Source organism: Leuciscus leuciscus, assembly GCF_965113295.1.
Source record: "Leuciscus leuciscus genome assembly, chromosome: 13".
NCBI lineage: Eukaryota > Metazoa > Chordata > Actinopteri > Cypriniformes > Leuciscidae > Leuciscus > Leuciscus leuciscus.
The window spans coordinates 12001995-12024875 of record NC_138737.1 but is presented as its reverse complement, the minus strand read 5'-3'; the positions used below and the strand labels follow the sequence as shown (position 1 = coordinate 12024875).

The 22881-nt window shown below is 37.3% G+C and overlaps 1 protein-coding gene across 6 annotated transcripts in view; it reads right to left on the bottom strand.

Moving 5' to 3' along the window:
• The window catches only part of nfic (nuclear factor I/C), a 123166-nt gene that overhangs the window by 60097 nt on the left and 40188 nt on the right, over positions 1-22881 (bottom strand). For all 6 annotated transcript variants that reach the window (XM_082187922.1, XM_082187923.1, XM_082187926.1 and 3 more), the window contains exon 2: positions 14508-15039. In XM_082187922.1, the coding sequence (XP_082044048.1) occupies positions 14508-15039 (532 nt within the window). The remainder of the gene's footprint in view (positions 1-14507; positions 15040-22881) is intronic.

Here is a 22881-nt window from a genome sequence, read left to right as displayed (position 1 = left end):
TGAGGGCAGTAAATTAAAGCGGCAGTTGAAATACGTCATGCCGATGAACCAGATCGCTCTTGCCCCAGCCAAAAGTAAAAAGTGCACTTCGTTCAAGCCCTGTGTTGCAAAATGAGCAAAGGATATGGATTAAGATCTCACAGGATGCTTGCCAAGCATTAGAGGGTGAGGAGGAGGAGCTGCATGGTAGAGTAATTGCATTTGATGTCCGCAAAGAACGTTAATTAAGTTTGACTTCCTTTAACATATAATGTGGTTTGAACCATGAATCAGGCAATATGGACAGCATGGACTGGAAACTGCAGCTGATTTTACCGATAAGGTAATGCTAATGAGTAAAGCATGAAGAAATGGGAGAGCCCTTCTAATATCTGGTTTCAAGGATCTGCTATATCCCGTTGTAAACATTGCCGTTGCAAACGATGCCTAAACTGGCCAATGTGAACGAGATGTCGTAGAAGCAGCGCTCGTACAAACCAGCACATCTGGTCAAGCTTCAGGATCTACTCTCATTATCATACAAAATGACTGATAATGGAAATGGCAGAAGGGATGAGTTGTGGTGGATATCAGGAATGGGAAGACAAGCAAGGTTGAAGGAGTGATGGTTCCCATCTGTGCGGTGCAGCGAAGTTTGTCATAAAAAACCCTGCACACGTTAATCAGAGGCTGTTTTAGAGGACATATTCAGAACTTCACTGTGTCGGGCAACTGGTTTTACTTTAGGAACCAGATTGCGAGTGAACCTACATGGTACCAAAATTGCTTATTTTAAACCTTATTTCAAAATGAAACCTTAAAAGTCAACCATAATTTGTTTTTATGATATATATATATATATATATATATATATATATATATATACACACACACACAGTAATATATATATTATATTTATAAAACGGTTAGTTCCAATCCTTGATTCTGATTGGTCAATAGCTGTGCTTTATTCACGATAAAACACGGCTATGACCGCTTCACCCAATGGTTCTATGTATCACTACAACACCCCTAGCAACCACTCTTAGCAACTTAAACTCATGTGTGATCTCATTGATATTGTTCATTGAAGTTATAGTGGAGTATTGTATATCGAGAAAGCGAGTGTAAAGTTACCTGCATTCACAGTAGACATTGCATTTTCCTTCAGGTTAGTCCTATATTCATAATAAAATAATCCGTTTGAATGTCCGCTGCGATATCTTGTCCTTTTAATAGTTAACCGTTAAGGGGTTTTCCCGTGCCTATAACTTTAGTCATCTGTCAGTTGCGTCTTCCTTCTCTGTGAAAACAAGTTTGAGTCTTTTCAATATAAAATCATGTACTTCCGTTGCTGTTTACGGTCAGGGACTATTTTTTCCAGCGGAAGGAATGCTTTTAGTGATTTTACTTCATGAAAGTTGCATAGATAAATCTTTTTTTTATCTCTCGTACCTTATTGCTTACATATGTGTATATATATATATATATATACACACACACACAGTAATATATATATATAATAAGTAAACAATATACAGTAGTCAACATTTGAAGTAGATCAAAACCTTTCATCAAAGTTATACATGAATTTTGAACAATACCCGTTCTTGTCTTAGGACAACTTTGATTAACTTTTTTGATCCACTTCAAATGTTGACTATACAGTATATATATATATATATATATATAATATAATATACCACACACACACACACACACACACACATATATATATATATATATATATATATATATATATATATATATATATATATATATAAATAAATGACATAACCACTACTACTACTACTACTAATAATAATAATAATAATAATAATAATAATAATAATAATAATACAAATAAATACTGTGATTGATTGATGGATGGATGGATGGATGTACAAAATCTTATGTTTCTTTCACCACTAAATGTAGATTAAAGGTGAATGCTGTAAAAATGCCATTAATCGACCACTGAAACACATTTACGAGAGAATCAATATGTAATTTAAGTTTGATATGCACAGACACTGCTTATTACTGCTTCACGCTTGACTCTTCACACACACTTCACTTCAAACGGAGTTAGCTGAAGTTCACAGTCTGACCCACTCAAGAAAGTCTGGACAAGCGAATTTCAAATGGGGCTCCCACTCCAAAACAACCACTTATGCATCATTTGGCCGTCAAAGCACTGGGCAATCTCCCTCTCTAACTGTGGGGATTAAAGGCAGCCTCTTAATTGCTTCCTTTGAGGGCAGGGAGGATTAGATCAGAGGCAATGGAGAGGTGATGAGGACCCCGGCGCCTAAACTGGGCCAAGACTACAGTTCTCCCAGGATTCCCCAGTGTAAATCACTGCGCACGAAGCAATCATTAGCATGAGACCCAAAAAGGACTTCTGGGAAGGGATTTCAAAGACTTACGAGGCATCAATGCTGTCGCAGAGCTATTTAAAGAGGCTAAACTTTAAGAGTTATGTGTTGAATGACAGTTAGGGGAATCAGGTGTTGCACAGTGCATCTACATATTAAAAATATTTTTTACCAACACTTAACACCAAGAAATGTGTCAAGTGGAGCCTAGTCACACATGCTTTCCCTAAGATCGCTAGTCTTTCCAACAACCAGCTGAATAGATGATTATAAATATAAGTCAAAATTCTACTACAAGTCGCTCTTGGCCCAAACAAGCTAAATGGCAAATTAGTATTAATTAGTACAGTTTATTTCAGCTTACAAAAGATGCAAAACCCCACACATCCTGATCGTATGAGCTACTGTGAAGAAATTAGAAAAAATGAGTGTTTATGTGTGTGGTTTAGGGTTGTTGGGGGGGGGGTTAGTCTCTGCTGCTGCAAGGCAAGACAGACAAGACATTATAAAGCCACAACCCACTACACAGACACCATGTGCTCTGAAAGAGATACACAGGCATCAGATGTGACACAACAGCACCATTCAAAACCAGTTGAAAACGATCACATATTCAAAAAACAACCAGTCTTTCAGTTGGCGCAAGGTAAGGAGAGTTTATAAATCCCCTAAAATGAAAAATAAGTGCATAAACATGACATAAGTGTCAACATCAAACACTGTGAACCCGATGTGGGTCATTCCTGTTATGCAGCAACTATTATTCACTCTGAAAAAAAATGTGCTTGCATTGTAATTTAATTGAATTAAGTATTTCTATAAAAAGAGCTCAGACATTCAGAAATGTAGCTACTGTGGCCAAGCGTGGACACTTTAATAACTTTCTACATTAATCATAAATTGATTATTTACATAATGTAAAAAAATTAAGAGGACAGAAATAAATTTTTCATATTTTTGGCAATATAAACATAACAATTTAAATAATTTCAACAAACAAACTTTTTAGCATGAAACACAAACACAATACTTCCTAGAAGATTATGGCTTTAACTAGTTAAAGGGATATTACAAATGACAAAGATGGAAAGTGATACTGAGAACATACTTTTTTTTTTTTTTTACCTTTTTTTTTACTAATTAAAACAATATTCCCAAGAAAACATCTTTTTTTTAAACATTTCATTTCTTAATTAATTAAGTTAATAATGACAAATGTGGCAAACCAAAATAGAAACTAAAAAACATTTTGTTACATTGTTATAAAAAAAATTAAACAATAATTAAATTATTTAAAATGAACCGTTATGTTCACTGTCCTACATTGTGAAAAAATAATATGATTTGCACCTTTAAAAATGTATCCAGTATATTGAATCATGTATGATGGGACCATTATAATGTACTGCATAGTAAAAAATGACCCATGCATATATTGATTTGCATGTATTGTGGCTTAATGTGTGTGTCCAATCTTGGGCACTGAAATGAGGATAGCATGTTATGCCTTATAGAGGATGTCAGTGTGTGACCTGGGAGGTTCTGCCCTCTCCTCTCGTCTCTGTCTTTCATCTGTCACTTCTCTCTTTCAACACTTTGATCTGTTGCTCTCTGTCAAACATCCCTCAGCCTTAAGATCTCATGCCTCTATGGAGCAATACCAAAGCGGCTTTAAAGTCAGACAGAGAGAGAGAGAGAGAGAACTATAGTACTCAGGTTCTTTCATCGCCTTCCCCTAGCTGAGTAACTGTAAAATGCACAGCATAATTCAGACAGCACGGATATCTGTGGACGCTGCAGGATTGTGTGATATACCAGAGCTAAAAAAGTACCAGAAATGTCATTTAAAAAATGTCGCTAACTGAGATGACAATGTGCTGCTATTCAACACGGTTTGGACAGTGAGACACGAAACATAAATTTGACTCATAACTGTTTCACTATAAATCAAATATAGATGGGATGTAAAGTCATTTGCACTCTTTTATTATAATTATTATATAAAACTATATATATTTGATATAATTTATTGTAATATATAATTATAAATAAAATAATAGATGTTAAATATAATATTATAGAATTATAAAAGTCTTCCTTCCCCTTAAAAATACTACCCTAAAAAAGGATTCTTCACAAATGCCTGACTTTGAGTGATTGAATCTGTTGACAGCTGGCTGCATCTCTGTGCAACTCTCCGAAACAGTTACAGCGAACGACTTCCAAAACCTCAAAGACGTCAGGGGGAAACCAGAGGAAGCCCCTCAAAGGGTAAATGACAGGCCGAATCGCCAGACTCATCAATTCAGCTAAAACATGGTAGCCGGAGAGGGAATTTTTCTGGCTGAATAACATGTCTTCAATTGTCTTGTCACAACACACCACATTAAAGAAGAACACTGCTGTCACAAAGAAAAGCTTCTTGTAAAGTTAAGACACTTGCGTCAGTGTGTGTAGAAGTGCGTATTTTTCAAGTTTCATTTATTGCGAAGGAGTTTCAGTAACAGCATTTAAACAAAGCTGTCAACGGTAAAGAAAAATGAGAGTGTCACTTCCTGTTCGGGGGGGACAGCTTCTGTTGTCGTCATTTCAGGCATCCTTCTGAGTCAAGATGGAAAATGATACCAATTTAATTTCCCATTTGTGGTCACAAAAGCATTAGTTTAGACACGTATTGAAAGTAAACTAAATCAAGGGGATTCCAACCAAACTTGATAAAGCTTTCAAATCTGTGCCAAAGCTGACACTTTGATGTACCTGGTTTCAATCGAATATTTCGGTTTCGATCCCCAAACAAGTTCTTTACGGTAGCACTGTTCTCAGTGACTTGATATATAATGTCCAATTTTGGGCATTTCCATTTTTCCATTTTTTTTTTATTCATTTATAGTTTTATACAAAAATTATAGTTTCCAAAATCGATACTAATACTTTTGAAAATGGTGTTTTGGAATTTAAAAATGCATCTTATTCACAATTTTTCCAGTTTAGTTACATGTTAAATGTGTCTTCAGTATCTAAATGAAAGAGATAGTTAATTTTTTTATTTTTTTTATTATATGAAATATACGATAAATGTATGATAAAACTAAAAAATTATATCATCAATAAGTTATGGCAAACAAATGTTTTTCTATTACTTGAAAATTAAAGTAGATTAAAACTTTTAACTGTGAAATTCAGTGAGCTTCAGTGTTGTTTTGGACCCCATTGACTTTCATTGAGTAGAAAAAACAACTGAAACATTCTTTAAAATATCTTCTTTTGGGTTCCACAGAAGAAAAAAGTAATACAGGTTTGAAATGACATATGTGTGAGTGATAATGACAGAATTTTCACTTTCGAGTGAACTATCACTTTAATATTCACATTTAGCGCATTGCCACACTGGAATAAGAGTGAATAAGGTGCATGCTTTTAGCCTTTTACACTGAAATCCCACATGCAAAAGTTTCGCAACTGTTTAGAGAATCCTCCCCTCAGTGCAAATAGTCCTCATAGTGGTCATTGGCAGCTGTGTTGAGGTTGAGAAATGAAGCTGACACTCTCCTTCACACACAGCCTGGCAGAGCAAGACAGGGTGAGTTAAGTCAATGGAGTTGTCTATCTGCACTGTAACAGCTAGGGCAAAGGCATTTCAGAGGAAACATTTTTATAGGGCTCGAGGACACCGTCGGTGTATCACACACAAATGTTCTCACTTTCAATCTCCCGAAAGCTTCAAACAGATTCCCTGCACTTCTTCATTCATTCCCTCCATCTATTATCTGATATAAAGAATCTGTAATCCAAGACTCCTGGCGAAGTTGATCCCGCTAGAACCTCAAACACTTTCTCTCTTTCACTCACACACACATACTCCCAATTAGTAGCGGTTTAGTTGAGTCTGACCGGCAGTCAGGGAGTCACAAACAGTGGTATCATGTAAACGCCTTCCTTTCATCATAAAGCAGACTAAAATGTGTGTGTCTGCCTGACAAGTCAAGGATAAGAGCCACTCTTCAAAATCCACTCTTTAAAATCAAATAAAAGCAGAGTTTCACACTCAGAGTTGTGTGAAAACAAACGTCTGGTAAATTGGGCCTCCATGGCTCAGATAGTTCAGGTGGCCTCTATTAAATTTTCACTAAGCAGAAATGCGAAGAGTTCCAGATGGCTTGAATGATGGTGACCTGTAACAGCAGTTTGAGATACAGTAATGCATGAGGGGTTTATCAGGGAGTCACTGTTTAATCAGCGAGGAGCCATGTCTGGTTATCAACCGCACTCTTCAGGAGGCTATATAAGGTTGAGGAGTATGTGTCATACACACTTCTGATCGACCTGATGTTAACCATCAGGTGTAGTTTATTATGAATGCATTGCACAGCTATGCGTGTTGATAGAAGACACCGTCCTGTCATATCACCTGACGCTAATATTTATTAGCTAGAACACAAAGTTGAAATATTTGATTAGACCATTCTCTCAGGATAGAATCATATGAGGCCCAATTAAGCAACAGATTTATTAAGGGGTGAAAAGAAATTCCCAAAATAAAATGTAATTCTGCTTGTCCAATCAAATTACTGTAGATGACTTATTTGGTTCTTATACTGTGATTCCTGAGTATTAATTTTGGACTCACTGAGCACTCTTCTGGATGCCCAGTCCCACTGACTGCGGTCTCAGGGGCGGTCAGCGTATCTCACGTGGAGTGGAGCAGTAAGCGTGTTGTGAACAGTCAGCACTGTGAGCTGTATTCTGTCCGGCTGCCCCACACATTGATCTGACAGATTGATTACCATAGAACTGCAATGCTTCTGACTTTCATCTGTGACCTCCCTCCGTCTGCATCTCTCTCTCTCTCTCTCTCTCTCTCTCGCCAGCCATATATTTTACATTTATCTATCCATCTTATATATTTATTTATACATTATTTGATTTATTCTCATGCTGTTTTATTTTTTCTGTGTGTCTTTTGCTCAGTTAGTCACTTCACATTTAGTTTCAACTCTCTTGGTTGTTTCATTTATTTCTTGGTTTTCACTCATTTCATCTCTAGTTAATTTAGAAACTATGAAAAAATATAGATATATACCATGGTAATGAATAATTGCCACATTCATGTTCTGCTCAGAAGTTTAAAAACCCCTGGCACAATCTGTGGCACAGAAAGCCATTTCAGAGTTTGCACGGATAAAAACATGCAAAATAATGCCAAAATGCCTCTTTGTCGAGTATCCTCGTAAGCACAGTCTTAAATGAGTTAGATTAAGTCTTAACGTAAAGAGATTTGTGAAAATGGGATGCGTGTCACATACACGTCATGTGCGGCAGGTATTAAAGTGACAGCAGCCTAATAAACCCGCTGCTGTCTGTCATTAATGATAGTAAAAGAACAAAAGAAAAAGAGAAAATAACTCACTGCTCTTTACTGAATACGTTTTTTAGCTTTAATAAGGATTAATCTAAAATTAATTTATGTGAAGACTGTGAAGTGTTAGATAACTTTATACAATTTTTGTATATTTCCTAACTGTTAAGGGCCGTACACACCGGGACGAATATCGGCGCCCGTTATTCGCCAGCGTTTTTTGTGTTCACATCCAAGCGATTTTCACTGACGATGAGCCGAGTGAACATGCAAATTCATTCCCTGACATTAGATGGCGCTTATTGTAAAACAGAAATACAATACCACTCCATAACAGTATATACTCTGCAATACCACTCCATAACAGTTCTCTTTTATCAAGATTTTTGTAGTCGCTGTCGCGTTTGTCATATAGTTCTTTATGTTCCAACACCAACGAGACCAGCAGCTCTACATTCATCTTGCCTTGCATCTTCCTCGTCTTATTTCTTCCCGGCAGTGTCTGTCTATGGGCAGTGTAGACGCTACTTGGCGTATATCTTCTTCTCCGTTACGTATGTGTGCTTGGCAAGACCGTTTTGTGTTTGAGCGCCCCCAAGTTGTGTTTTACTGTAACTTCAGAAGCTCCAGACACGTGAGCAAAAGCGCCAATCTCATTGGTCGGATAGTTTTTGACGCAGCGCGTCAAACCAAAAAAACGAACCCGAGGCGTTTTTTTAAAAATCACGCTTTTACGCGTGGCGTTTTTCGTGTCGGTGTGCACACTCACATTGGCGCCCTTTGTTTAGTCACGAGGCATTAAACGTCGGCCCCGGTGTGAACAGGCCTCTGTTTACAAGGTTACAAGGGTCAAAAACAACATAAACAATAACTTTTTTTGTGCATATTGGCAGGGCAAGTAAAAATCTGAACTTGTCTGACTGGGCCAAACATTGTTGACTTAAATTAAAAGTTGTTATATTTAAAGCCTAATAAATGTTAAAGGGATACTCCACTTTAAAATGAAAATTCTGTCATCATATACTCACCCTCATGTTGTTTCAATCCTTTATGAATTTCTTTCTTCTGCTGAACAGAAAGGAAGATATTTAGAAGAATATCAGTAACCAGACAGTTTCTGGTCTCATTGACTTCCATAGTATATTTTTTTCCTACTATGGAAGTCAATGAGACCAGAAACTGTCTGGTTACTGACATTCTTCTAAATATCTTCCTTTCTGTTCAGCAGAAGAAAGAAATTCATACAGGTTTGAAACAACATGAGGGTGAGTATATGATGACAGAATTTTCATTTTAAAGTGGAGTATCCCTTTAAAATTGATAGCTTTCAATTCTACTGTAATGCTGAATGGATATAATTAATGGCTAAAACAAAAACATCTATTTAATAGAGACATCAGTGATACTGGCCTTCTTTCATAAAAAGATGCCATTAAACAACTATTTTAAATATAGCTACTCTCTTCATGTTGTTTCTACATTCATTTGGAGATTCAATGTGAAATTATTAAAATATAAAAACATATTAAAAACTTTATTTTGTAAGGTGTGATTAATTGCAATTAATTATAGAAAAATGTGTGATTAATTAGTTCTTTTTTAATCTATTAACAGAACTCATATATTATATATATTAGCCTATTTACAAAATAAATGATTATTTAAATAAACCTTATTCATTGTCTTTATCTCTCTCTTTTTTTAAAAAAAAAGCTAGACATCTAACAGATAGGACCCTCATGCAACAGAGCAAGTTTTTAGTGGTGTAAAGACAAAAGTTGTCATGATATAATGGAGCTTTGATTCCTCTATGAGTTGTTACTGAACTGAATATTGACATATTCCAACTCCAAGGGTTTCTCCCTTCAGACAGAGAGGCTGCATGTCAGACTCTTTTAACAAGAGTGCTTTCTCTCTCTCAGGAAGCGCCGTTTAGAAAGCAGGCAGTATTAAGCTAACAGTTATTTACTGTAAATAGCAGGTCTTTCACCGAACTATCTAAAGAATCAGTAAAGTGTGAAAAGAAAGTTCTTTGGGGTTGGAACACTTTGATGTTTCTTCATAAGACCCGCAAGTTTCAGCCAAAGTCTTGTTTTGTTTCAGGAAATCACACCTTTAGCTGTCAGTAATGATATCTTTGCTTTAAAGGGGTGGTATAATGCCCTTTTCACAAGATGTAAAATAAGTCTTTGATGTCCCCAGAGAGTGTGTGTGAAGTTTTAGCTCAAAATACCCCACAGATATTTTTATAAAGCATGTTAAAATTGTCTATTTTTGAGGGTGAGCAAAAATGCACCGTTTTGTGTCTGTTCCTTTAAATGCAAATGAGCTGCTGCTCCCGGCACAAAATTAAAAAAACCTTTAGCCTTTTATGTTCAAACTGGATTCAGACAATGATGGAGAGACTCAAGAAGAAGTGACATCATGTAGAATAAAACAGGATGTTTCTGAATGGTTTGTTGATGAATTTATGTAGATTATGTGTAGATATCTTCTAGTCATTGATTAGCATATTCTGTCTTGATAATCTATAATCGTGTTCAGGGGACAGGGTTTATGTACATTTTAGGGTTGGTGATGTCACTAACCCTGGAGGAATGTTGTGTAGTCCCTACAAGCCGTTTGTCCCTACATTGTACCCCATTGTATATTTGATGTAACAGCTTATTACAGAATTATTATAATGTAACTTACAAAAGCAATTATTACTGACATACCTGTAGAGTACAAGAGAGTTAATATAAAAATGTATATATATATATATAAAAAAAAAAAAAAAAAAAAAAAAAAAAGATGAAACATTGAAAAATTCTCCCGTCATAGCCCAGTATGTGCTGCTTTGCTTCACAGGCTGCTGGCCCTTTAAGAAGATAAGCACGCTGAACACCTCCCCCTGTTGGAGGCTGACAGCGCTGTGAACTTGACCTGAGCTGACCCTCTTTCTCCCACCCCTCCCAAATTTCCGCTGCCAGAGCACTGGAGCACATTCCAGCTCCTCAGTGTTTACTGAACATGTGTATGTGTGCGTGTGTGTGTTTGTGTGCGTGCACGTGTGTGTTTGCTGCATCTTCCTGCTTGGCTGACTAACAGCGCATTCTCACATGTAAAACAAATGGATAGAGAGTCTATATGTTTTATTGCCTCTTTGTTCACCGAACACGAAGGGCAGGATACCGGGGCCTGGAGACTGAGCCTCGGCTTGATATCTGGCACAGATGGCTCCGGTGCCACCAAACCAGAGTGTCTTCTGGTTCGCTCAAACCACCATTCTGTTTGTTTTGACAAGTGAAATATTTATTGTCCCAGCAAAACCTTCAGAGCTTGAGAGTTATAAAAAAAGATCAGAGGAGGACTGGGGCACAAGCCAGGTCATGTGACCCTGCTGGAAACCGATATGGCTAAAACTGAGAACTAGATAAATCGTATATCTCTAACGAGGCTGGTAGCCTAATCTTTCAAAAATGTAATTAATTTGATCATCTTTCGAGGGAGCCGTTTCCCCCTGAGAGACTTGCGGTTAAATCGTTTTGCGAAGCGAATAGTCTGTTGAATGAGAGGAGGGGGGCAGTAAGAGTAATGGCCACTGTTTCTCGATCTGGCCGCCATGCGGGACCCCCGCCCCACCCTGCTCTGCGCTCCATTAGCAAAGATACCGAAACAGAGCTGAAAGTTTCAGCGCGCACACACACACACTAATACACACAGCTGCTGCTGCAGAAACACTGCCGGCCCTGTTCAACTTCACCGAGATGAATGGAATTTGAGCATGCCTTGCAAGTGAAAGATGGCCCTGTGCCTTTAAGCGCAAATGCTGACTGTATGCCTCTTTCACTCTCGCCTTTCTTTCAGCCACTCCCCCTTTTTCTTTTCCTTGCGCTCCCTCTCCTTCTCTGTGGGGCTGCCGTTAGTAGAAGTGAGGGAGAACGGACACAGTTCCTTATCGGACTGTTTACAACAAGGAGTTTGTAGGCTATTAGGCAGGTCAGGTGACATGCAGGCTGCCTGTCTGACCCAGACAACTGAGGGTGAAGGTCGCCTGAGGGGGCGGAGAGAAAAAAGGGGCGGAAAGAACGAGAGAGTAAGGGAGTGAAAGACAGAGAAAAAAGGCATGCAGCAACCGTAGATTTTCAAATGCTTGGCAAGCATTTCTATCCTTCTACAGCACTATTGTTTTTATACAACAGATGACTAATAAACGTTTTTAGTTCCTAAAAGAGCTAAAGAATCTAATTTTATGTGTCGCCAAACAACAAACAGACTGGAACAGAATATGTGAGTGGAACGGTGTGACATCAGTTTAATAAATAAACTACCGTTTTAAAGATTTAGATTTATTTTAAAAGAAATTAATACTTTTATTCATCAACAAAAGATTTTATTTCAAGTAAATGCTGTTATTTTGAACTTTCTATTCATCAAAGAATACTGAAAGAAATACTGAAAGAAATGTAATACGGTTTCCAAAAAAGAATTAAGCAGAACAACTGATTTCCACATTAATAAAAAGTTACTTGAGCACCAAATCAGATTATTAGAATGATTCCTGAAGGATCACGTGACACTGTCTGAAGTAATGGCTGCAGAAAATTCAGCTTTGCCATGACAGGAATAAATTACATTTTGAAATATATTATAATTTTGTATCTAATAAATGATGCCTTGGTGAGACTTCTTTCGAAAAACTTTTGAGTAAGTCTGTACTCTGGTCTGTATCACTAAACACAAGTGAAGTGATACAAATGATAAAAAGTTGTTGGACTGTTTTTCAGTATCATATTTGAGGACTGGAACTTACTGCTGTATAAAGAGTTTTGAGAGTCAATCAATTCCATTTACATGTCTGATTGTTAGCATATATTTAAGGTGCACAAACACAAGACTCTTCTGTATATGTAGATTTAGAGTACCATGGAAAAGAGAATACACAATTCCAACACCATTGAGACCTGGTAATTTAATAAAAGGTTTGGAACACGATCTAGCACAGAGGGAATTTGAGAGAGATGCTATCGCAACTTTCACACATAGGCCTACTTGGAACGTTGAGTCACTCTAACTGCTGCTGCACTGAACACACACACACACACACACCATCCTGTCACATTGACCACTCAACTGAACTTCTATGCATTGCACATCCTCAACACACACACACCACAGAGACTGCACATCTTATACTTCTACAGAATTATAGTGAACGGTTTTCCTTTAAAGTTATATTTAGAACTTCTATGTAGTGTCTATAGACATAATCTGTGGCATGCTGTTAATTACCACAGAAAATAATGTTGACTCATGCTTTACTCATACTGGTTTTCAAAAACAAACGGAAAATGCGGAAGAGCATAAATGTGAAGTTTGTCGTTGAGTTCAAGAAATTTGCAGTAAACATGGTTGTTGATTAAGCCGTTAAATTGCCCGAATCATCTTTCTGAGGTCTGACTACTTTTCTAGGTGGATGAACTTCTGGTTACGGCTTATCAGTTTGAGTCGCTGGAGTTTGCTTTATGGATAAATACAGCATATTCTTTCCATGTTGCTTACTGGTATCCTCGTGCAAATACCAAGTTACTAAATTTACATTCAGTTTATTAAAGTTATTATTAAATGTATACATTTATTAAATTAATATATTTTAAACAATGTGCAAGGTTGCTTGTTAGGCTTTAAAGGCTTTAAATGCTTTATAAGTTAATTTTTACAAACTACTTTTTTAAACAATTATTAAATTGGTAAAAAAAAAATTAAGTGGTCTCTTATGCAAACCAAGGCTGCATTTATTTCATAAATACAGTAAAAACAGTCATATTTTTAAATATTATTTCAAATATTTTTTTCTCTTTGAATACATTCTAAAAAGTATTTTATTTCTGTGATGGCAAAGCTGAATTTTTAGCAGCCATTTCTTCAGTATTCATCGTCACATGATGCTTCAGAAATCATTCCTAATATGCTGATTTTGTGCTCAAGAAATATTTATTATTATTAAAAAGTTGTGCAGCTTAATATTTCTGTGGAAACCATGATACAGTTTTTTTCATTATTATTTGAATATTTAATGAGTCAATTTAATGAGTCCTTGCTGAATAAAAGTATTAATTTCTTTCAAAAGAAAAATCATACTGACTGCAAATTTTATTTGAAGTTTATCTCTGCATATATATCCTTTGAATACCTGCAAAATGATTATGGTTTCATACTTCAGCAGAGACAGGTCACAGGTTAAAATTCACAGATGAATACAGGGTTAAATGGTACATCAGCTCATGTATCCCAACAGCTTTCATAAAAGTTATATTTCAACAAAAAACATTTAGTAACTTGAAACACATCTACCTGCCTGTCAGAGCAGACCCACTTATTTTAAATGATATACAGTGTTTGGCTTGCTTATGTTTTAAACTCCCTTTCTTTCTCTCTGATTAAAACCAACTTCCCGTCGGTGATTCTGACAGCACAGCTCTGGTTTGAAAAAGTCGACTAGTGCGGTGCCTAACGGTGTATTCTGTGGCCTGCAAGCCAAAGCTGCACTGGTACCAAGCAGCACAGGATGATGAGTCAACAGCTTTCTCAGAAAAGCGAGCCAGAGCATCCTTCAGTGATTTACGCCACATACCAAACTGCCACTCCACAAGCTTAAGTTTTCTCTGTGCACAACAGGACTTCCCAGTACTGTCATCACGGTTCAGCGGAAGCGTAGTTCTGAGAACCATCCTCTCCCCCAGGTACTGAATGGGCGAGGATTTGATCACATGTGCAAAACCAATGTTAGTGTAGCAGGTGTGCAAACTCACCTCTCTCCTGCACAAAGTAGGCGAGGTAGAGGTCCAGCTCTTTGACGGACACGCTGATGTGATGGGGCTGGACGCAGAGAATGGGATTGGAGCACTGGCCACCTTTGACCAGCCGTTCACCGTCCGTGCTCTCCAGTGGGATGCCCTTGAACAGAATCACCATCACCAGGTCCAGACGCCAGACCTTATCCGCCTGACGCAGGCAATCTATGCGCCTCATCTTCCCCTTCTGGTCTGGGTTTGAGAGGACGCAACACGGAGGCTTCTTCCCTGTGATGGACAGAACAAAGTCCTCCCGACACTCCGGCCGGATGTCCTTGCGGAGCTTTGCGAGGAGGCGTGACGCCCACTTCTGTTTGACCTCGGGCTTCTCACCCAAGAGCTCGTCCTTGACGGCGCGCTCTTCATCCTTGGTCATCCGCTTCTCGTGCTTTTTGAAATATTTGCGCTTGCGGGCCTGCAGGTTGAACCAGGTGTAGGCGAAGGCACGCACATGCGGCAGCAGCGCCTCGATGAACGGATGGAATTCATCCTGGAAAAGAACAGCAAAAGACGAGTTATTCATTGTGTAGTTTACTCATTGCGGTTTCTGACAAGCAAAAGCCACATCTGCAGTTCAATTCGAGTACAAAGAGGAAATGAATCATCTTGGCTCTTTTCTGTATTGACGCATTTATTGAAATGCGTTTTTTCCCATTCTCTGTTGTTTACCAAAACAGAAAATGTAAATTCCAGATTCAATTTTTTATTTTAAAAAAGCCTCAATGATATTCAACAGATTTCAGTTAATTGTGTTGAGTTTTCTATCGCACCCACAGTCCTCCATTATTTCCATCTTTTGCCGAAGCCCCATGTGCAGTCATCATTTATCCAATTATGTTTTGTTGACTATTTTCACTTTCAGTGGTAAGTTTTCAACAACAACAACACACACACAGATGTACCTCCCAGGCACGTCGCAGACCGCAGTCTCTTAACCGTTTAGTGCGGCATTCATTTGGTCTGACTAATTACTTCCATATTTGACCATTTCTAAAACCCTAAACTAGCACCAGGCCGTGCTATAAATGTTACTAAAACCCCAACCGAACATTAAACATGCGCATCTATCAATTATCATTAACAAGACTCGAAGCTCTGTGCGCACTGCCGTGGCCATTTGTGCATGTGTGTGCATAAAACAGTCATAATGAGAGCGCTGCTTTACAGTTCTGTGATAATCATCAGCCAGAAAAATCCCCACATGCGAATGAAGCTGTTCAATAGGAGGGTTTTGCGCTTATGGCAAAGTAATGAAACTCAGATTCAAGCTGAATGGTGTCAGCTGTTGCATCAATATAGCATGACATAGTTACCAGCGTGTCACTTCTGCTTAGGCACAATGCAACCACAGAGCACAGAGAGAGAGAGAGAGAGAGAGAGAGAGAGAGAGAGAGAGAGAGAGAGAGAGAGAGAGAGAGAGAGAGAGAGAGAGAGAGAGAAATGGCCAAGGGCTGCTTGGCCGCAGTAATTCAAACAGAGAAATAAAGAAAAAATGAAAGAGGAATCACAGCGCTCCCCGGTCTGGTTGTGCTGCGAGCACTGAGCAGGTTTTAAAGGAACATAATGAGACGTGACTTCGGCACGCTGTGGATCTCATGCGATAAGCCAGATCTACAGCTTACGGCAGCGAAAGGCTCTTACACTACTACAGCTGCTTCACAGAAACCATCTCCTGAAACACCAGAACATTTACTGTCTTCTAACCTAAAACATCCTTTTCCTTAAACACCTTCCTCAAAACACAACCCTCAAGACCTCAACTGGCAGGCCATGAGCCAAAAATAAACCTTAGGCATGTTCTGATAGGCCGTGGACAGCAGCAGGGGGGAAAAAACAATGCTTTATGTAAATAATAAATGCAACTAGTCAAAATCATGCATTTAGGATAGCATTTCAAAAATAGTACAGTTGGACACAAATCATGACAACCATGAACAATTCTACTTAAAATAAAATACAACCAAAACTATGTTAAAACACTTGCTTCAAGGGAAAAAAAGGAATTATTATAATTATTAATATTTTAAACAATAATAATTATAATAATTTCTTCCTTTTTCCCTTGAGGAATATAAATAAATAAAAATGTATACAATTTTGTATGAGGATTTTAGAGACATTTCTGTTTATTACAATGCATACTGTGGGAAAAAACAGCCCCAAATCTCCTTGAATCTAATCACAAATTATGTTTTGAGCAGAATATAGTTTCTTTAGTGCAACATTTTGAAAGGACCCAATTTGCATGTGTAATTTATTCAGACATGGAGAGCACAAAAACTGACTGCCCTGTCCTTGTGCTGCTTCACAACTGTGTTGAAAAGATTATAAAACCTCTTTTGAGAGTGTTCTCGCTGAGATGGGCTGAAAATAAAAACCATACTTAACATATTTTTTTAAACCCAATAGCAACAGCAGGGCAAAATGTTTTTATTTCCAGCTATTCAAATTTTTGACCCGGGAAAAGCTGAAAGCAAACAGGGTGCAATAATTGGAAGGTTGAGAGGTTGAGACTATACACTCAACATCTGTAATCAGCCGACTCAGACGGAACTGATACAGTTACTGAGTAAACTTTACAAAGATTTACAAAGAAAGAAAGAAAGAATGAATATGGGAAGTTAAGGCTGACAAAAACCAGAGAACCAAGCTGTACAAACAGACACAAGATACGATGTCCAAAAAACTGCTAAACCCTCCTCAGGTTCAACTGCATGTGTTTAGAGAAACGGTAAGGTCGTTTTATTTAGCTGTGTTAATGTCCAAAATAGTTTGACCCAAAATAGTTTTCCAAACTAAATTTGGATCCATTGAACAAATATTCAAACGGACATTCTGGCTTGGGAGCTCAGTGAAGTCTGGACACAATTTGCACCCAGTGACAACGGAAATTTCCAGGAAGGAAACGCCAGGAGGAAATAGTGATTTCAGGAATAGAGGGGGATTAGAGATTCCCTGCAAACGTGTGTGGATGTATTTTCTTCATTTTAGAGCTCCTTTCATTGCTCTAGCTTCAGCACCAACCACTCCAGCAGAAATAAACATTTGTTGGGCATTTTCTCCTTTCCGCAGCCTTGCAAAAAAGGCATGTCAGATGAGGCCCAAACCAGGATAAGGCACACATAGGACTGGGAAACTGTGTAATTTCTGCATAACTAGTGTAGCTAAACAGAACTGCAAACAGGTTTCCTGAACATAACCAAAATTATAAATCACAGTATGACGAAGGACCACTTCTGCAATAAAATAAAATAACTGAAGAAATAATTAATTACTAAATAAATAAATGTGTATATATATGTATATATATATATATATATATATATATATATATATATATATATCATGGTCTGTCTGAATACTCAATTCTGATTGGCTGAAAGTTGTGCAATAAAACGGTTTAATGCACAAGTAGTTCCAAGTCAGTTTAATCACTGTTCTATATTAAGCGCACGCAATCATACGTCACTCACACACAGAGAGCAGAGATCGTGCTGCACACACACAGAAACTTGTTATCAACGCTGCCCCGTGACTTTTATGAATAAAATAGCTTCACTACTGAAATGCTACATTATATTTTGCAGCAACGAGGGGGTAAAATTGCTGGTTTTAAAGTAATTAAACTCCTAGCTTCGTTGTTAATAGAGAGAGACGCTGAACAGACACAGGTAATTCACGCAAACACATCTCTCATCTCTCGCTCTCTCGATCTCGATTATTAATTCAAATAAATGCAAAAATTCATTCATTCAAATAAATATAATCTCACACACAACATTATCTCTGTGTCTGATTCAAAGCAGGCAGAATGCTAGATCTAACGAGCCGTAACTGACAAAATATTAACCATAATTTTAACACTTCTGGTCAAATATTGCACTCCAAACATCAATAACAGCTTTAAATTGTCAATGCTGGCAAATTACCATGGTATAAGCGGGATAATCTATAGCTAGCTGTGCATTAAACAAGTCAGCGTCAGGTGGTTCTTTTCTTCCACGTCGTGCATTGAAACTCCATGGATTATCCCTTACATAAGATAATATATATATATATATATATTTTTTTTTTTTATTATAATTTTTTTTTATTATTATTATTAACCATTAAACTTGGTTATTAATAATTTTGGATAATCAGGTGAGTTAAATACTTAATAAATGAAACTTGTTGACGCAAATTAAAAGATATGGTTAATCATAAATGATTAAAAGATCTGGCATCAGTGCAAACACAGCATCACATTATGTAACACATAAATCAAAAACAAAACACTGAATAAAATTTAATTCTGATTAGATGAGTCACATTTAAAGCTGCTGTTAAAGTGATAATATATTAACATGTCACAATACATCAGCTGAATTTTTTATTAATGTGGCAAGTTACATATGATTAGCTATATAAATCATAAAAGAAAGTTTTCAAAATAAAATTTTAAATATTAGGTTTCAAATAACTAGCCACAATGAACAGAAACCTCTTAATTAAAAGTTGTTCCTCTTTTTGACTATTTTGGTAGCAATTTTGTATTACTTTCTGTGAGGCTAACATGTACATAACATTAAAACATCTGCAAAATATAGCATCATTTCTACCAGCAGACACATCACACAATATATACCATCATACAGCCAAGCCCTTGATAAGAATAAATGGTAAATGATGAGGAGAAACAACATCAGCTCAACTTGAACCTGTGTCACCCACATAAGCACCACAGCTCAATGTGTCAGAGAACGCAAGGCCACATCTCCGGCCTGGAAATATATATTTTTAAACTTTCCGCTTTACTGCTACATCATTTACAACACCAACATGAAGACTTTTAGTGGAGAACTGAGAAGCATATTGCATTTCTCTCTTTCCTTCTTTCCCTCTCCTGCCTACTCTGTCTTTTTCCATATTAGGCCTGGACGCGCTCCAACGGAATGCTCTGTTTTTACTACAATCAGTCTGAGAAGAGCGCTCTGACTGCATTTCGTGTGCACATTAAGGATGAGAATGTTATTGATAAACACGGCTGATGAATGGCTTCATTATGGCAGATGAACTGAGCATCTTTGATCTGACGGAGGCTGATGGCAGGGCGGCTGTGATAGCATGAGGGAAACGGTGACCACTGGAGTGTCCTAAAAAAGCCAGGCCTACCAACTCAGCCGCTCTCGCTCTGTCAGCCGCACACACACACACAGCTGTATTTATGCAGTAATTGAATCATTTTGTTATTGCGGAGCTCAGGGAAATGTGTTTTTATTCCTGTCCGTTGCTCGGATACCATCTTTATTATGTCTTAAACAGAGAATGTGATTTTTTTTTTCTTTTGCACAAATCTTTTTCCAAGTACAGACAAAGAGAGACAGAACGGGAATGAGAGAGGGAGTGGAGAAGTCCAGATGATGACAAAATTGGGGTGCTGCGGTCACACACACCCACACAAAGTGTTGCTATGGTCACTCTGCGTGTCACAAGCATGTGTCCCGGGCTGAGCTTTTCCCAGACAGTTTTCCCCAAATTACGTAGTCGGGGGAATTGAAAATTGACTATGATCCTGAAAAATTAGAAGATTTTCCAAGACACATCATTAGCAATAAAAATAACTACTGCTTTTAAAACTACTATTTTAGTAAAACCATATGTAGCGATCAATTAAATAACGCTGTTTTCATACTTTGCAATGATTCACCTTTCACCTCGTGCAGAGAGCAGTGCGCCAAGGGAAAGAAAATGCCAGTAAGCCTTGAATTTTTGTAACACTGCAATTTACCCAGAATGCCCTCTGAGCATTAACAGCAGACATTCACCCCCCCCACCCCACCCTTCCTGCACTGTTGCACTGCTGTTGCCAAAAGCACTTTCTTTCTCTTTCTACTGACTGGCTGAGAAGTGGATAGTCTAGGATCTGGGTAATGGATTCAACTTCGACATTCTTTCAGAGACACAACAAAACAGGGAAGAGTAGGCATGCTTCTGTTTGGGACGCATTTAGAATGAGATATTCTGGGTATTTCAATGTCCTGCATCCTTTCTATACAAGTTTTACAGCAATAAAATATGCACTAAAATATCACCAATCAAATATAATTTAGAACTATTGAGCCAAATAGTAAATGGGAAATTGACACTTTTTTAGATTTTTTATGAAAATGTATACAAACGTATAAGAGAAAGTACAATTTTAGGTGCTCTAAGTGATCGCCATTTATTTTAAAGGAACAGTTCACTACAAAATGCTAAATTTGTCATCATTTACTCACCCTCATATCTTGCGAAACAAGTATGGCTATCTTCTGAGTAACACAAAAGGTGATATTTAGCAGAATGTCCAAGCTGCTCTTTTGATGAAAGCGTTAAACAATGGATGTCAAGCAATATTTCCATAAAACATGAAATATAATCCATTGAATATTAATGCTCCTTGTGCTCCACATAAAAAAAATAATAAAAAAGATTAAAATATTTATAAAAATTCTGATAGTTTTCTGCTCTCACTGCTTGACATTATGTCCACTACCAAAATTCCAATTTTTAAGACTGTATTAGTCCACACTGTCTCACGTAAATCTTGAAAGAAAGAAAAAACACTTGCTAAAATAAAAACAAAGCACTATGTACTTTAAAGAATTAGAAATTTAACCATGACAACTAGTTATATCTCTGTAGTCCTTTGTGTGTCTAAACACTGTTGGATACATCTGAGAGCTTATCAAAGACACAGAGCACTGCAGTAGGTTATTCCTCTGTGCCCAGTGGGCTGATGGGAGATGAGGTTCTGAATGCTGAGTGGATCAAAGTGGATGTTCTGTGACTCACACTGCCTCTTTCTTTTCCTCCCTCTCTTTCTCTCTTCTGCACAATCGCTGAGTCAGCCCTCAGACACGCAGCATCATAATGTAGGGAGGGGGATGCTGGGTAACCAACCTCTCTCAGGAGGAAAGGCAGTGTGTGGACAATGTGCTGCAGTGGTATTTGGGTTACACTGTTTGCTCTTTCTATTTAATGTCACATTTTTATTTCTAGTAGGAAACTAATAGAAATCTAGTAGGACTGTTAAAACAATAATATAAAAATGTGATGTAGCAAAATGCGCAAAACAGCAACATATGGTGCAAAGGCCAAAGATGCCAGTCTGAATGTAAAAAAAAAAAGAGTCCAAATACAGTCCAAAGCAATCCAGTCAATATATGGAAATAAATTGGCTTCTAAAGTTAAATCAATCAGCATTTAATTTAATTTAATTTATTTGATTTGATTTGATGTATATAGATTTAGAATTAGAATTTCTCACACTCAAGGACTTAAGTGAACTTATTTAAAAGCAAAAAAAAAGTGATTAATATGGTGACCAGATATGGTATCTACAAATACACACTTTCCTTACACGTTGAGATAAAACTTAATCTAAAATCTTGTTGCCAAAAAATTTAAATTCAAATACAACAAATAAATACTTCCCCTTTAATCAGGCTAATTGAATTTATGAGGAGAAAAGAACTACTGAAAACAAAGATCATATGATAATATGGGGCAAAAATTTCATTTCATAACCACAAAGGACAACGGGAAAGCATACTCCAAAAGACGCATGTGACTTTCTATCATAGGATGAAGTCACAGAGTTCATGTTACCATGACAGCTAAAAGCACCTGTTTCATTAGCATCTGAAATGCCATGAACCTCCCATTGATGGAACAAGGAGAGGGGTTGTTTACTTAAGATTTTAAACAAAGATGGACCAGCATAATTGTATGCATGATTCAATCTTTACAACAATTAGTGTCTCACAATCACTAGATCTTCAAGTCTTTGTTCATCATGTGTCTGATAGAATGAGGGGAGTGGGGGAAGGAACAATTGCAAGCCTTCAATTAAAAACATAATTTGAAGGGATGGTTCACCCCAAAATTAAAATGTTATTACTCGCTCAACCTCAAGTTGTTCCAAACCTGTATGAGTTTCTTACTTCTGTTGAACTCAAAAATATATATTTTGAAGAATTTTGGTAACCAAACAGTTGAACTATTGACCAAACTATTAACCTTGAAAGTAGAAAAAAAGAAGAAAAAAAAATACTATGAAAGTCAATGGGGCCTATTAACTGTTTGGTTACCCATACTCTTCAAAATATCTTCTTTTGTGTTCAACAGAAGAAAGAAACTCATACAGGATTGGAACAACATGAGGTGGGTGAGTAAATGATGACAACAAATAAATTTTTGGGTGAACGGTCCCTTTAAAACATGGCTCTTTTAATAAAAGTGGCTAAGAGTTTATCGCTAGGCCTTTCCTATCCAGAAAGCAACCTGACTAACTTCAAACATCTTTCAG